The sequence below is a fragment of the Ursus maritimus genome, unplaced genomic scaffold (genome assembly GCF_017311325.1).
Source record: "Ursus maritimus isolate PB19 unplaced genomic scaffold, ASM1731132v1 scaffold_36, whole genome shotgun sequence".
NCBI classification, from domain to species: domain Eukaryota; kingdom Metazoa; phylum Chordata; class Mammalia; order Carnivora; family Ursidae; genus Ursus; species Ursus maritimus.
In genome coordinates, this window is record NW_024426230.1 from 713,641 (window position 1) to 728,412 (window position 14,772).

Consider the following 14,772-nt stretch of genomic DNA (forward strand, 5'->3'; position numbering starts at 1 on the left):
CCTTGGCAGCGCCGGAGCCCGAGCAGCCTGCAGCACCAGCTACGGAGGTCCCTGAAGAGCCCCTTGGGCCACGTCTCAGGTCACAGCCAACAGAGGATATACTCACAGCTCTGACTCCCTGTCAGGAGCTTGAGGACCGCCCTGCACTTTTCGCAGCCCCAGCGCCCGCACACGCTGCAGCAGTAGCTATGGAGGCCCCTGAAGGGCCACTGATGCCACTTGCCATGTCACAGGCAGCGGAGGATACACTCACAGCTCTGACGAACGGTCATGAGCTGCAAGAGCCACCGGCATCCTTGGCAGCCCCAGAGCCCGAGCAGGCTCCAGCTCCTGCTATGGAGGTCCCTGAAGGGCCCCTGATGCCACCTGCCCTGTCGGAGCCGCCGCAGGACATACTCACAGCTCTGACCGCCTGTCAGAAGCTCCAAGAGCCACCTCTGCCCTTGGCAGCACCGGAGCCCGAGCCGGCTGCAGTCCTAGCTATGGAGGTCCTTGAAGAGCCCCTTAGGCCACGTCCCATGTCAGAGCCAACAGAGGATAGACTCACGGCTCTGACCTTCTGTCAGGTGCAAGAAGAGGCACCTGCACCTTTGACAGCGCGGGAGCCTGAGCAGGCTCCGGCACCAGCCATGGAGGTCCCTGAAGAGCCCGTGATGACACCTCCCATTTCAGAGCCACGGCAGGATATACTCAGCGCTCTGACTCTCTGTCGGGAGCTTGAAGACCCACCTGCACCTTTGGCAGCCCCGGCGCCCGCGCACGCTGCGGCACTAACTCTGGAGGTCCCTGAAGGGCCCCTGATGTCACTTGCCTTGTCAGAGCCAGCGGAGGATATACACAGAGCTCTGACTCCCTGTCAGCGCACCTGCACCTTTGGCAGCCCCGGAGTCCAAGCAGGCTACAGCACCAGTTATCGGGCTTGCCGAAGGGCGCCGCCTACCACCTCTCTCAGTGGAGCATCCGGCCTCGGCCCCGGAGCAGCAGTTCCTGCTCGCTGAATCCCCAAAGGATGGCTTCCCCTCCCCTGTCATTCCAGTGTTTCTAATTTGCTTGTTCATGCACCTATTTCATAGCTTAATATATTCTGGTCTATAAATAAAGGATAAATTGAGTTTTCGTGGAATTTTACTCTGATCCTTTTAAATTGTACCTCCAGGTGTCATTAGGTACACAGTGTCTCACAACCTGTCCTTCTACAATATTTCCCTCCCAGACACTCCCGTGCCACTCGTCAGATACTGCTCATTCCCTCAGCCCAGTCCCTGCAGCCACGGCTCCCCTCTCGTCTCCGCCTCTGTGAGTTACTTCTTCTGGGTTTTCATGTGTGTGGGATCAGGCAGTGTGGCCTTTTTGTATCTAGCTACGTAACCTATGAGTGATTCATTTTTTTTTCAGCTTTTTTTCTCTTAAAAAACAAACAAACACAGAAAAACAAAAACAGAAACAAACAAACAAAAAAAAAACCCATTTTACTACAAAGGAATATTCCTGATACAATACTGCGCATGTGAAGCCCCAAAATGAAATGTTTTCATGATCTGGGATAGGCTTCCCTTTTGTAGAGTGGACCAGGAGCGAAATATCTGGGTCCAGGAGACACCTTCAAAATCTTTCATTTTCCTGGATAGGCCAGGTTTCAATGATTCTAATTTGCATATTATAAAAATATTAAGACTGCATATTAAATCTTCCTCTTTATTACAAACATATCAGGTAATTTAAAAGTTCTCTAAGGTTTCAGCCAGATTACGTTTTGGTAGCAAAAGAGTGATGTAAATATGAAGAAAGGAAGACACATTCCTTCTACCTTCTACCATGATAGCCCATAACACATGGCGTCCCTCTTCCAGTCCTTTCCCTCGGAGTGTATGGGTGAGTGAGAGCGGGGGAGGGGGTTTGCCTGTGTGGGGGACAGGGTGGGGCAGGGAGGGTTCCACAGCTGGGCTCTTGTTCGGCCTGAGGTCCCCACAGTGGACAGGCACTGCTACTCCTCTCCTGTCCCCTTCTGCATTTTCAGGGGCTACACATCATTTACTCAGCAGCACCACCTGCCCAACAACTGAGACCTCTCCAATTCTTTGAGTCTCCTCCTTAAAGTGAAGAGTACAATGTGCCGTAAATCTCTTCTGCTTTAGGGCTGTTTCCTAAAAGCACAATTTCTGGAACACACGCTAGTCCCATTGTTGGAGTATTGGCTGCAGGGTCCTCTAGCTATACTCTCTTTCTTTCCGTGGAGCCTTGCTCGGGAAAGGAGGGTCCCCGGAGACTAGAGATGAACCCTGAAATCACGAGGAAGACAAGCCAGCAGTGAGGCCATCAGGCTCCTGGCGGGACCCGTGGAGCAAGGAAGAGCCTGCCCATACCGCCCTCATGGATCCTCCCTCCACAAGCAGCCCTGCCCCCCCACCCCCCCCCCCCCGTCCTGGAACACCTCATCAGACCGTCCGGACACACCCAGCCACTCCAGCCCCTCTTGCTATAGAACTCAGCTTCTAAGTAGCAACCGGGTCCTGCTTCCAGGCCAGCAGAGGGGCGTCGGCCGGGCCACACTTGTCTGCTTGCTCCGGGTCCATCCTTTTGGGCCCTCTCCTCGCAGGCAGGAACCAACCTCTCAGGGCCGCTCAGCTCAGGGAGTCACAGACACGACCTGAATGTGTTCATCCATATGTCCACTAGGTGGCAACAGCGAGAACTGCTTGAACCTCTGTGAACAGGAGGGACCTTTACTGAGGAGGCAAGAGAAGGCTAGCTGAGGACAAAGCTGGAACTGACACCCCCCACCCACCCCCCACCATGGGGTGGAGGTGACATTCCGCAGGCACTCCCGGCTGCCCTAAAGGGCAAAGAAATAGTTCACCTATAGACACCACAATCCTGCAAGACTTAAGTCTCCCTCAGCTTCCCAATGTCTTAGCACTTTCCAAGAACCAAGCCTTTCTATCAATTACTTAGCTTCCTGAAGGGAAAGTAGATACAATGAAATGTCCTTCTAATCTGCAGCCTCCAGGAAGTTCCCAACCGTCTTAATGTTCATGCCTTGCTAGAGGGCAAAACCACCTTCCCTAGACAATGGCAAGGCCTCTGCACCTTGGGAGTCTTCTTTAACATATGCAAGTATTATCTCAACCTCCCTTTTTCCTTCCCTTCCCCCAACCCCATAGTCTTATCATCAGCCACCCCTCACAAGCCGGGGCAGCAGCTCTTTCTGCCACGGGTCCTGTCATAAACCACCAGTTTTGCACCAAGGACGTCTCAAGAATTCTCTCCTGGTCGTCGGCTCTGGACTCCACCCCACTGAACCTCACGTACATTCCGTAACCTCATCAGTGGCAATGTCTCCTTTATTTCTGAATCATAAAGTATAGGTAGCACCCAATATATAATCAATACAGAAGAGGAGTTGAATGATTTTATTGACAGTGAGGCAATTCCCGGAGAAGCTGGAGGAAGATGAGGCTCTGAATGGAATCCCTAGGGAGAAAGACCACAGAAGTGCTTTATCCTACACAAAAGTACAAAAAAGTTCCTACTCACGTGGGACCCGGGTTGAGACATTGTAATTAAAGAGGTTACTGCCTGCTGGGAGCAAAGACTTCTGGAGTGTGCCAGAGAACAATAGGGCTGAGAACCAAGGCCTTAAGGTCAATTCTCACGCTTTGCATGACTAAATGTGATCAGTATTCTAATAACGGAGGCATTTTTTTTAAAGCAAGTTTCAGAATATCATCGATTTGATTCTTATAACTGGTGGTGGTCTTCAAAACTGGAAGGATTTGAATGAAATATTAAGGACTTCATTTCTGATCTTGTGAGTAATTACCAGGAATTCCTGATTCTGTCTCTGGCAAGTCCTCTAATTGACCCCAGGTTTGTGAAAGGGCCTTGGATTGGTATCATGGAGTGAAAGAGCATAAGAAACCCACCCTAGGGGCGCCTGGGTGGCTCAGTTGGTTAAGCGCCTGACTCTTGACTTCGGTCAGGTCATAATCTCAGGGTCATGATCTCAGGGTCTTGAGATCAAGCCCCAAGTGTGGCTCTGCGCTCAGCGGGGAGTCTGCTTCTCTCCCTCTCCCTCTGCCCCTCCTCCTGTCCATGCACTCACTCTCTAAATAAATAAATAAATAAATCTTAAAAAAAAAAAAGGAAACTCATCCTAATATCCCCCAGAATATTTAGCTTAATGTTGACATTAAATATATCGATGTGGATACCTGATCGAATGATTCAGTGTAGTTTAGCCCTATTCTCTCTTTCAAACATACCATAACTTGCTTTAGATAAGCAAGCATTTTATGATAAGCTTAGTTCAGTTAGATCCATAAGTTCTGGGGGAAATTCTCCATGAAAAAGGTCATTTTATATAATAGATGTACTAATGACCTACATTGCTATGATTCATTCCACAGCCAAGCAGTTGAAGGACAAACCAGCTGGGTGCGACAATCACCTTCCAAGGGCAATAGCAAGCCAAGTCTAGAGTCTGGTGCCCTAACTTATACGGCTTTCTCTACCACATCGTTTTTCAGTTAAGTGCTCAAAAGTCTTTTGAACGCTTTGCACTCTTATTTCACTTGCTTCTTATAGCATTTCACGATTGAGAAACGCAGGAGTGATTACATAACTTTCCCAAGGCTACTCAGCTAGAAAATGGAGATGATGGAATTCAAAGCTATGCAGCCTACTCAAGTCCTGATCCTGGTGGAATGGGAATCATATTCTTCATGAAATTATTTTTTTGATATTTTTGTCCAACTCAGATGGTCAATGATCTCATTATTATAAAAATGAGGCATCACCATTTAGGATCTAAGAATGGAGGCTCCTGGCATTTTTACACATAAGTGTTAGCTACCCTTTCTGGAAAATCTTCTCCAGGTTTAAAAGTAATTAGATGAGGACCTCAGGTTCTTCAGATCTTAACAGGGATTGGAGAAAGTGGGGATATGTGCGCCATATCACAATACAAGAAGTTTCAGGATTGTTCTGGAGAAGACGTGTCCTCACCAGGATCAGGTTCCTGTTGTCACACAGGTGGGAAAGAGAATGGCTCCGGGCAAGAACCAGAGCAGTGGTGTGACCGAGTTCATCTGGCAGGTTTCCCGAATCTCAATAACACAAAAGCGGAACTGTTTTCTGTCTTCCTTCTTGTCTATCTGCTGACTCTAACAGGCAACGTGTTGATTGGGGTGGTAGGAGCTGACACTCGCCTGCAGACTCCCATGTACTTCTTTCTGGGTAACCTGTCCTGCCTAGAGATCTTGTTCACTTCCGTCATCATTCCCAAGATGCTGAGCAATTTCCTCTCAAGGCAACACACTATTTCCTTTGCTGCGTGTACTACTCAATTTTATTTCTACTTCTTTCTTGGGGCCTCTGAGTTCCTGCTGTTGGCTGTCATGTCTGTGGATCGCTACCTGGCCATCTGTCGCCCTCTGCACTATCCCCTGCTCATGAATGGCACTGTGTGCTCTTGGGTGGCCTTGGCCTGCTGGATGGGGGGACTTTTCCCTGTGCTTGGCTCCACAGTGGCTGTGGCCTTACTTCCTTTCTGTGAACAGGATGGTGTGGTGCAGCACTTCTTCTGTGACAGTGGCCCACTGCTCCGCCTGGCATGCACCAACACCAAGAAACTGGAGGAAACTGACTTTGTCCTGGCCTCTCTTGTCATTGTGTCCTCACTGATGATTACTGCTGTGTCCTATGGCCACATAGTTCTGGCTGTCCTGCGCATCCCCTCTGTTTCAGGTCGCCAGAAGGCCTTCTCCACCTGTACCTCCCACTTGATGGTGGTGACCCTCTTCTATGGAAGTGCCATTTTTCTCTATGTGCGACTATCACAGAGTGGCTCTGTGGATACTAACTGGGCAGCAACCGTGGTAACAACATTTGTGACACCACCGCTGAATCCATTCATCTATGCCTTACGCAATAAGCGAGTCAAGGAAGCTTTGAAGGATATGTTTAGGAAGGTGGGAGCAGACCTTTGGGGGATCTTTTACTTGCTAAGAGTTTCAATAGGAAGACAGTGATGTGAAGGGAGTGTTATAACCAGTCCTGAGTCCAAGTCTTCTCCATTGTCCCTCTCTTTCCTATGGTCATCATGGACATCACCAAATGACCAAATTCTGGACCCACGGAAGAACTCCAAAGTCATCAAGGCTGCCCTTCTCTTTCAAGCAAAATTCCTTGACTCTGTCTCATCTATAAATCCATATTATTATTGATACAGCATAATCAATACCATCATTACATCATAAGATCCTCCAATCTGTGACAACTTAACCTAAGGGTCGATGATCACCAGGGAGTCTAAGGATGGGCTTCAGAAAACTTATTGCCTAACTAGAATTTAAATAAAATTTGAAGGGGAAAAAAAAAAAAAGAAAATGTATAAGTCCCATTAGTATGTAAATTTTATGTTTTTGACCTTACATGCATTTGTCTGGGAAAAGGATCCATCGTTTTAATCCAGTTCTTTGAGAGATCTATTTGTGAACTTGCCGAAAGTTAAAAACTTATTAAAGTTCTTAGTAGAGTCTTTCAGTTGTTTATGAAAACCAAGAATCTTAAGAAAAATTTCCTTATAATCTTAAATAAAAATAGAATAAATGGATTATTTGTGTGTTTTCATATACACTTTATGAAAAACATTGTGTTTACCGTCATGTGGAAGTGAGGTAAAGCAAATTGAAAAGGGACTCACTTCTCCACAGTAATCCTAGGTGTCTTTCCAAAAGCAGATCCAAGAGAAAGGTCATGAATAATAGCATTTGATGTGGTTTTCTAATTTGCACTGTATTACAAAGATGAATTAAAGCTACCACTCATTTTTTTCACTGGATTGCGTCCCTTTCCTTTGTCCACTTTTGACATTCTTTTATTTGTTGTGTTCAATTTTGTTTTGTTTTTAGTAGAATTGGAACTGGGACAAAGACCTTTAATATCAGAGAATTATGAATGCCAACTGCTGTACCAACCAGGAGCCAGACTTTGGGGTACATTTTATGCTCCTCACTGGATATTCGATAGGGAGTGAGGATTCCTACTCGTGGTGCCTTTGGACGTCTTGGGCAAGTATTCGCTTATTTATTCACTCACTTTTTTTCATTTATTTACACATTTGTTTGGCAAAGGTCTGTGAAGCATCTTTGTCAGATATTCCGATATGTGCTAAGATGAGCAAGAAATGGTTCCTCACCTCAAGCAGCTTTGATTTTAGAGGAGAAGACTGAGAGACAAATAATAATTCAAAGGAATAGGGATAACAAGGGGATTTACAAAACAACTTTGGAGATCATAGGAAAATTGATTTACCCTCTCTAGTATTTTCTTGTTAGAGAAGTTTTCAGAGACTATCAATGGGGATCGATCCCATGTTAGAGTGTGCTTGTATACATAGAGACAATGCTCATATATATACAAGTATCTCAGCACGTCGACCTCAAAATACTGCCACAAAATTGGCAAGCTGAGCCTTAGCATGCAAAGAGATGGCCATAAAGCTTCAGTGGGCACTGGAAATAGTCATGCTTCCATCTCATTTCATTAATAATACACACACACGAACTATTTCAATCCCCAAAGTATTTCTGAGTGAAAACGAAAGGAATGGAAGGAATGACCTGTGGTTTGAAAAGGAAAAAGAATTCTTCTGGAGTGATCTAGGACTGCTGCCCAGAGAGGAGATGAGCTATTGCCTTAAAAACTCCCTACTTTCACAGTGCCAAAAATCTGAAGCCAATCCCAGACATTGGCCAAGGAGAGGAATTCATGTAACAGTGTATAATATTTTTGGAAGGAACTGCCCCCATATTTTGGCAGGAAAGTGCATTAAACCATCTATTTTCAAAATTGCTTTATTGTAGGAAATTACTTGGGACTCAGTTCAACAAAAGTTTATCAAGTACCATGTTCTGGGAAATAAGTTGCTAAGAAGAGATACACATATATGGTCTCTGCCACCAAGGAACTCACAGACTGTATAGATATAGATGCTATAATTTATAATAAAATTATATTAGTATATAATATATAGTTATATTAATATGTAAAAATAAAATTAAGATTATATATCCATGTATATATGACTTAGGTCAAAATATAATAAGACCATTGTAAAATTTAAAAGTGGGTCTGACAAAATGGCATTTTACTAATAAAACATAAGAGCAAACATTAGGTAATTGAATGTGATTAGGAATGGAAATATCACAATAAAAATCGTACTAGGAAGCAATCTGCAATTTTCTTTTTTTATTTAATTAAAAAAATATTGCAATTTTTTTTCAATCTCATTTTACAAGTTCCTGTTCCATAAAGAATTGTCTACTCTTCGTCTGAATGTCAGCAGCACTTCGCACAAGTGATCTTGGACTCTTATTTAAAATAGCTTTGTTCTTTGGTTCCCTAAAGAACTTGCCTGGTTTTCTGGCCACATTTCCAGCTACCTGGTTTGGTTTTGCAGGTGTATCCTCCTCCATAAAGCTGTTAAATATTAGCTAATTGTAAAGTTATTCTTAGAAGTCACAAATTAAGAGGAAGGTGAAAATAAGAATGTATTTCAAACACGTAGAGCAGAGCCTGGTCCATAGAATGTGCCCAGGAAATATTTGTTGAATGGATTAAAGACTCACGAGCAGATGACTGCCACCGCCCTGAGAGAGACGCTAGACTCAGGTAAGCAGCGTGGGTGTTAGTGCTCATTCCCGCATGAAGCGTACTCCAGCACTGTTCGAAATGGAACCTCGCACACACAGCTCCAACACTAGAGGGTTATTATCAGTGAGACAGTAGGTGAGAAAAAATTTGCCTTGCAGCAATCAACAAATCTGTCAGCTTCTAGGAAAAAGTCATCTTTGAGAATTCTTAACTGAAGCTCTGTCTTCATACACAAAAGTTGCGTCATCTGGCGTTATCAGAGGGGAGGTGGGGGGGGATGGGTGAAACACGTGATGGGGATGAAGGAGGACACTGGCTTCGGTGAGCGCTGGGGGATGTATGGAAGTGTTGAGTGTATGTACATCTGAAACTACTATAACACTGTAGGTTAACTGTATTAGAATTAAGATAAAAACTTTAAAAAATTAGGTATTATGAAAAAACATTATGAATATTTGTGTCATCTGGGAAACCACAAGCTAGTACCTTCATATAAGCATTATTCTCAGTTAATAACACCCATGGGCAGAATGGATTCAACATCTCTGAAGAGGGTCGCACCTCAACACAGATGGTACAAGACTCCCTTAGATAAAGTCTTCTTGAACATAAGCTCGCAATCCAACCAACAAACAAACAACCCACATACAGGAGCTCCATCAAAATCAAAAAGTTTTGTGCTTGAAAGGACACTTCTCAAGACAGCGAAAAAGATGCCTCACAGAACGGCAGGAAGTAGTTGCAAGTCATACATCTGAAAAAGGGCTTGTATCCGGAATATATAAAAACATCTATTCTCAAAAATACAAAGAACTCAATTAAAAATGGGTAAAGGATCCGAAGAGACATACAAAGTTATACAAATAGTCAATAAATACATGAAACTCTACATCGTTAGTCATCAGGGAAATCAAATGAAACCACGAGAGACCATTTCATAACCATTGAAATGGCTATAATGGAAAAGACATTAATACATATTGATGAAGATGTAAAGAAATGGAACAGTCATACTCTTCTAGTGGGAATGTAAATTGGTGCATCCACTAGAAAAATCTGACAGTTCCTCAAAAGCTTAAACATAGAGTTGCATATGACTCATCAATTCCACTTCTAGGTATATACCCAGAAGAAATAAAAACTTTTGTGTCCACACAAAAACTTGTACACCATATCCATAGCAGCATTATAATGCTGAAAAGTGGAAACAACTCAAGTGCCCATCAGTTGATGAACGGATAAATAAAACGTGGTCTATCCATACAACAGAATATTACTTGACAAAAAGGAGCGAAGTACTGATAAATGCTACAACGTGGATGAACCTTAAAAACATAGTCCTAAGTGAAAGAAGCCAGTCACAAAAGACTACGTATTGTATGATTCAACTCACATGAAATATCCAGAATAGGCAAATCTACGAATCCTTAATGATATACTTGCTCTGGCAATGGCACCATTTTCCCTGTTTTCCCATTATTTTGAAAAATGCCTTGAAGACAGAGACCGGGTCCTACCTGAGTTTGTTTTTCTTGCCAAGAAGAGTGCCTGGTAATTTGGAACACAGCAAAATCTCATCACATCGTTTTTTTGAAGGGACAAATGACATAAGGGCTGGATAAGGGTCAAATAGCCATGCTCACTGGTGATTTGCCGGGGACCTTTTTGCATGATTCGAGGTGGGGGTGTCACGTTGATAATAGTGTAGAGTACTAAAGGCTCACATCAGCTCCTATAATCAATATTATTTAAAAAGCTGTTCTATTACAACAAAATAAAACAAAAAAAGCAACCAGGACTCTAAGAATCAATAGATAGACTTAGACCCTTAAGAACCTCAGACAATACAACCATTATTTGGGTTCTGAAACCCATACCTCTCTCCCACCTAAGATCATCTTAAAACTATTTCTGCTTTTCAGAACCAGCTTTCCTTCTTTCACCTCCCTCCTCAGGCCATGAGCTAGTCCCCTTTAATTTGCTCCTGTGCCTTTGTTCAAGTGCTGCTGAGTTCTTCCTGTCTTGATTGTAAGCCCGGCCAGTATTCCTGCCTCCTACCACGGTAATAGGAGGAGTAGTGGTGCCACTTTCATCTGTGCTGGTCATAAAAGTCCCTGAGAGTCCTCGATACCCCAAGAAACCTTTGCCTAGTCCTGAGGGCAGGGAAAGAAAGGATCCACTAAATAATCATGAACTACCCTGAGACATCCAAGCCAACCATGAAAGGTCTAGGTCTTCCCCTTCACAGCCAAACTCCTACAAAGAATTCTTTACCTACGTGTCCACACTTTCCCTCCTTCTTCAACCCACCCCTGTCAGCTTCCCTACGCTTTCTGCTTTTAAGCTGGTAAAGGCAGTCAACAGCCCCTTGAGGAATCAAATCAGCTGTCAGGGCAAGGGATTGCCATCATGCTTCCTCTTCCAGTTCCTCCACTCACAGGATTCCATTCTCAACTTTTTTACACACTGGTGATCACCAGGGCCTGTCCTTAAATTCTTTCTCTGTGAATGACCTTTCCTGTGCATTCTTCTCCAAGCCAATGTTCACCACCACCTTGTGGGTTCATTTTTTAAATTGTAGTTGACACGCACTGTCCCATTGGTTTCAGAAGCACAACACAGTGATTCAATAAGTCGATACATTATGTCGTGATCACCACAAGTGTAGCTCCCACCTGCCACCACGCACACAATTACTATGGTTTTAATTCTAAAAATTCCCTTCTCCGGTTTGACTCTTTCTCCTGAACGCCAGGACTTTATTTGCAGCTTCCTACTGCGCATCTCCCAGGAGCAAACGCACCCAACACATGAAAGCCCAGGCTAGCTACATCACACTCTGACGGGCTACCAACTGGTAGCCAGGGCATCCCGGCAGATTCCGCCCTCTCTTTTCCCTCCTTCCAATCACCAATCACAAACCCCTTGATTCTTGCCTGGCCACATAACCTTTCCAAGATAGGAACCTGGGAAAGGACAAATATGATAGAATCAGTCAGAAATCCAATCAGAGACTGCCCTTGTACAAGCTGTTTCAGAAGATTCCAGCAGGTTTGGGCTACTTCTGCAAACCGAAATCAACCACACTGTAAGGTTTCAGGGAGACACCTCACACGGCAGCCCGCTGGTTTTCCAGGTAAGCAATCAAAGAGCACTAACGGGTCTGGTGGACTCTTGCTGGAAATGGCAAGGCGACTTATCACTACGTTATACTGAGTCTTGGAAAACATTCAGTTGGGCTCTTTGGATGGAATGGATGTCTGCGCCTTCGGAGCGCAAGGGTCCCCAGTCCGCAGCTTTGCATTATCCGGAAGACTGCCAGGGCGCTTGTGACTGTGGGGTAGACGGTGTCCGGAACCAACAGCGCAGTCGCGCTCCTCACCCAGGCTGGGGCTCCCAGGCGGGGGCTAGATTCTGCACCGCGAAGGGATCGCTGCCGCGGACCCCGCCCTCTGGAAGAGGATTCTGGTCCGGCATTGCCATCCTAGCACACCTCCAGGTACCGCTCTGTTCCGTGCGCAATGCCCTCGCGAGAAGGGCACTAGCTTTTTTCCCGGCGAAGTGCCTGGGTAAGAACCGCCGGAGCAAGCTATTCCTGACAAAAGAACCTGTCAGAGCCAGACGGGGGCAGCCCGATCTCGTGAAGCCCTTGGTTCGCGGTAGCATCTTCGTTGTCCTTGTATCGGTACACAGAAGGTCCAACTTGCCCGGAAGCTGATCTCGAAACAGAACCAGGCTGGAACTGACCTCAGCCTAGGTGGATTTAGATTTGGTCGGTGTTGGCTTTCTTTGACTCTACAGGGGAGGCAGAGGAAAAAAAAGAAAAAGAAAAAACAAAACAAAACTGGGCTCGTCCGGGATTTGAACCCGGGACCTCTCGCACCCAAAGCGAGAATCATACCACTAGACCAACGAGCCAGCCCTGAAGGTGAGTTTTTCTCTTTTGGAATGTTCATTCATCCTGTTAGCTGCATCACGCTGTTTTTGATGCAGCTCACAAACCCAGCAATTTCCTCCAGACCCCAAGAACATCAATGTGCACATTGGGAGGAACCCGAGCCACGGCGTTGCAGGGTAGGAATGTTCATGAAGCAGTTCGGGCTGAGCTGCGAGTCTGTCCTGGGCCCTTCCGAGGTGGGGTCTGGCGCCTTACACGGTTGGGACCAGAGCCATCGCAGGCGTCCCGGGGTGTAAGGACACAGGACCAATAAGAGCCACCGACCTCACTAAGAGGCAAAGGTTACCCACAGGACCAGCGGAGGAACTGGACATTATAGCCCCCGTGGAGGTCAAATCCTGGAACCACTGCCTTAGTCCACTCGGCTCTCTCTCTCAACACTTGCATAAACGCTTTTGCTGTTTCCTTTCAGCTTTATTTAATAAACTTTGTGCTTTAGGTCTAGCGTTAAGGCACCCTTCGAGGGCGGGCAGAAGGTGACCTCGGGGAAGAGTTGCCCCCTTCCCATACCCTCTTTAGAGAAGGCTGGACCTCCCCTATAGACCGCTTCTCTATCACCCGGAATGTGGTGGGTGGAAAGGGAAGGGAGGGCGTTGTCCTTACTTTGCAAGGCTTTCTGCTTGGGGACCGAAGTTCATGGGCTCTGGCTTGCCTGCCTTGGTCACATTGTCTACCCTGCGCCGAACACGTTCCTGGCACGGGGTGCAAACTCGGTGAATAGCTATTGAATCTCCCGAACCAGGCACCAGACTCCTGGGCGAGCTACCAGAGGAGAGAAAAGGAAAAGAGGAGCGCTCCCTTCCAACCCTCCCACAAGTCGCCACTTTCTATTTGTTCTGGACTTTAGGCTGGGCATTTACAAGAGCACGGCGGCCCAGAGAGAAGCAGCTGCCTCTCGCACTCCAAGTTGTCAGCAGAGAGCGTGAAAGGACCGAGGAAAGGGTTCGCTCTCTTTTAGCCAGCTTCTGCTTCAGGAAACCTGGAGGGATCTCAGGCCCGGGTCCACTGTGACAGCCTGATTCTGCCTGAAAGGCTTGGGGAGGGAGCAGGGGGGGTCTGGATGCCTTCCGGTTCTCACTGCCTCCACCCCCAAATTCTGAGGGTCGGAGGGGTATGAACTGTGCTTAGAGAAAGCCACCTCCCTTTAAAACAAAGCAAAGCAAAACAAAATAAAACATAAAACAACCCCATCGTAATCTGTAAGAGCTGGAGCAGTTCATTGTGTGAGCCCAAGCAGACTGGAGACAGTGAGGCTGCTGCCGTCCATGTCTTTCACCCTTCTATTCCGTAAGGCACCCTCACCCTACGCCACTTGACCTCAGGCCTCCCTCCACTCTGGCCCTGCTGTGGCCGGAGCTCAGGGACTTGTCAGGACCAAGGCTGACCAGAGTGTGCTATGGGGCTTGCCCTGCTCTTGGAGAGACGTACATCCTAGTTTAGGCCTAGTCCAGGACATGTTGCTTCATCACTCCCTTGTTTGAAGGTACTTCCTTCAAAACAAATTCCCTTCAAGTTTGAATTGTCTGTTAAACTTTATTTAGATGTAAAGTCAGTTAACTGCAGTTTTTTTAAAACAAAAGAATTCAATGGTAAGAACTAGGCTGTGGGTTGGCTCCATAGCTCAGGGGTTAGAGCACTGGTCTTGTAAACCAGGGGTCGCGAGTTCAAATCTCGCTGGAGCCTAAGGTGTGACGCTGGTTTTCCCCCAACGTTATTCTCCGTTTTTGTCCACTTATTGAAAAGGACTTGGAGGGAAAAAGCACTTCGTGGTCTTTCTGGGATAATCAGATCCTAGAGATCCAGGACAGAAGATCACAGAATCTGGGCTCCTGTGATACCGAGGTAAAACTGAGGTGTCTGTACCGTTCAGTAAGCAGGAGAGGAACCAGGTTACTCAAGTCTCTGCTAGAACACAGACTGGGTCGGCACGACTCCACACCTCCGTATTTGCGGAACAGGGCAACTTAGGCCCATTGACAGCTTTGACCCCAGCGGCATGGAGTCCTGTGCACCTGCCGAGTGCAGCCAGCCGGGCGCCGGGTTTCTCCTGCGCCTGTGGAGCGACCCGCTGGCGGGTTAATCCTGCGGTGTAGTCCAGAAGCTACGCCCCATTGGGCTTCTGTGCTGCTTCCATGCTCACTTTCTCAGACTCAGAG

General features: G+C 46.3%; 1 protein-coding gene and 2 non-coding genes across 3 annotated transcripts; 2 read left to right on the top strand and 1 right to left on the bottom strand.

Annotated features, from left to right (window-relative positions):
* Nucleotides 1-5,043: 5,043 nt before the first annotated feature.
* LOC103656316 (olfactory receptor 6S1) lies at nucleotides 5,044-6,034 on the top strand. Its single transcript, XM_008683681.2, is given in 3 exon segments — nucleotides 5,044-5,083; nucleotides 5,086-5,979; nucleotides 5,982-6,034. Coding segments are annotated over 3 exon segments (987 nt in total).
* Nucleotides 6,035-12,504: 6,470 nt separating this feature from the next.
* Nucleotides 12,505-12,576, bottom strand: TRNAP-UGG. Its single transcript has one exon. It is a non-coding gene; the product is annotated as a tRNA-Pro (tRNA).
* Nucleotides 12,577-14,226: 1,650 nt separating this feature from the next.
* On the top strand, nucleotides 14,227-14,299 carry TRNAT-UGU. The gene has a single exon. It is a non-coding gene; the product is annotated as a tRNA-Thr (tRNA).
* Nucleotides 14,300-14,772: the final 473 nt, after the last annotated feature.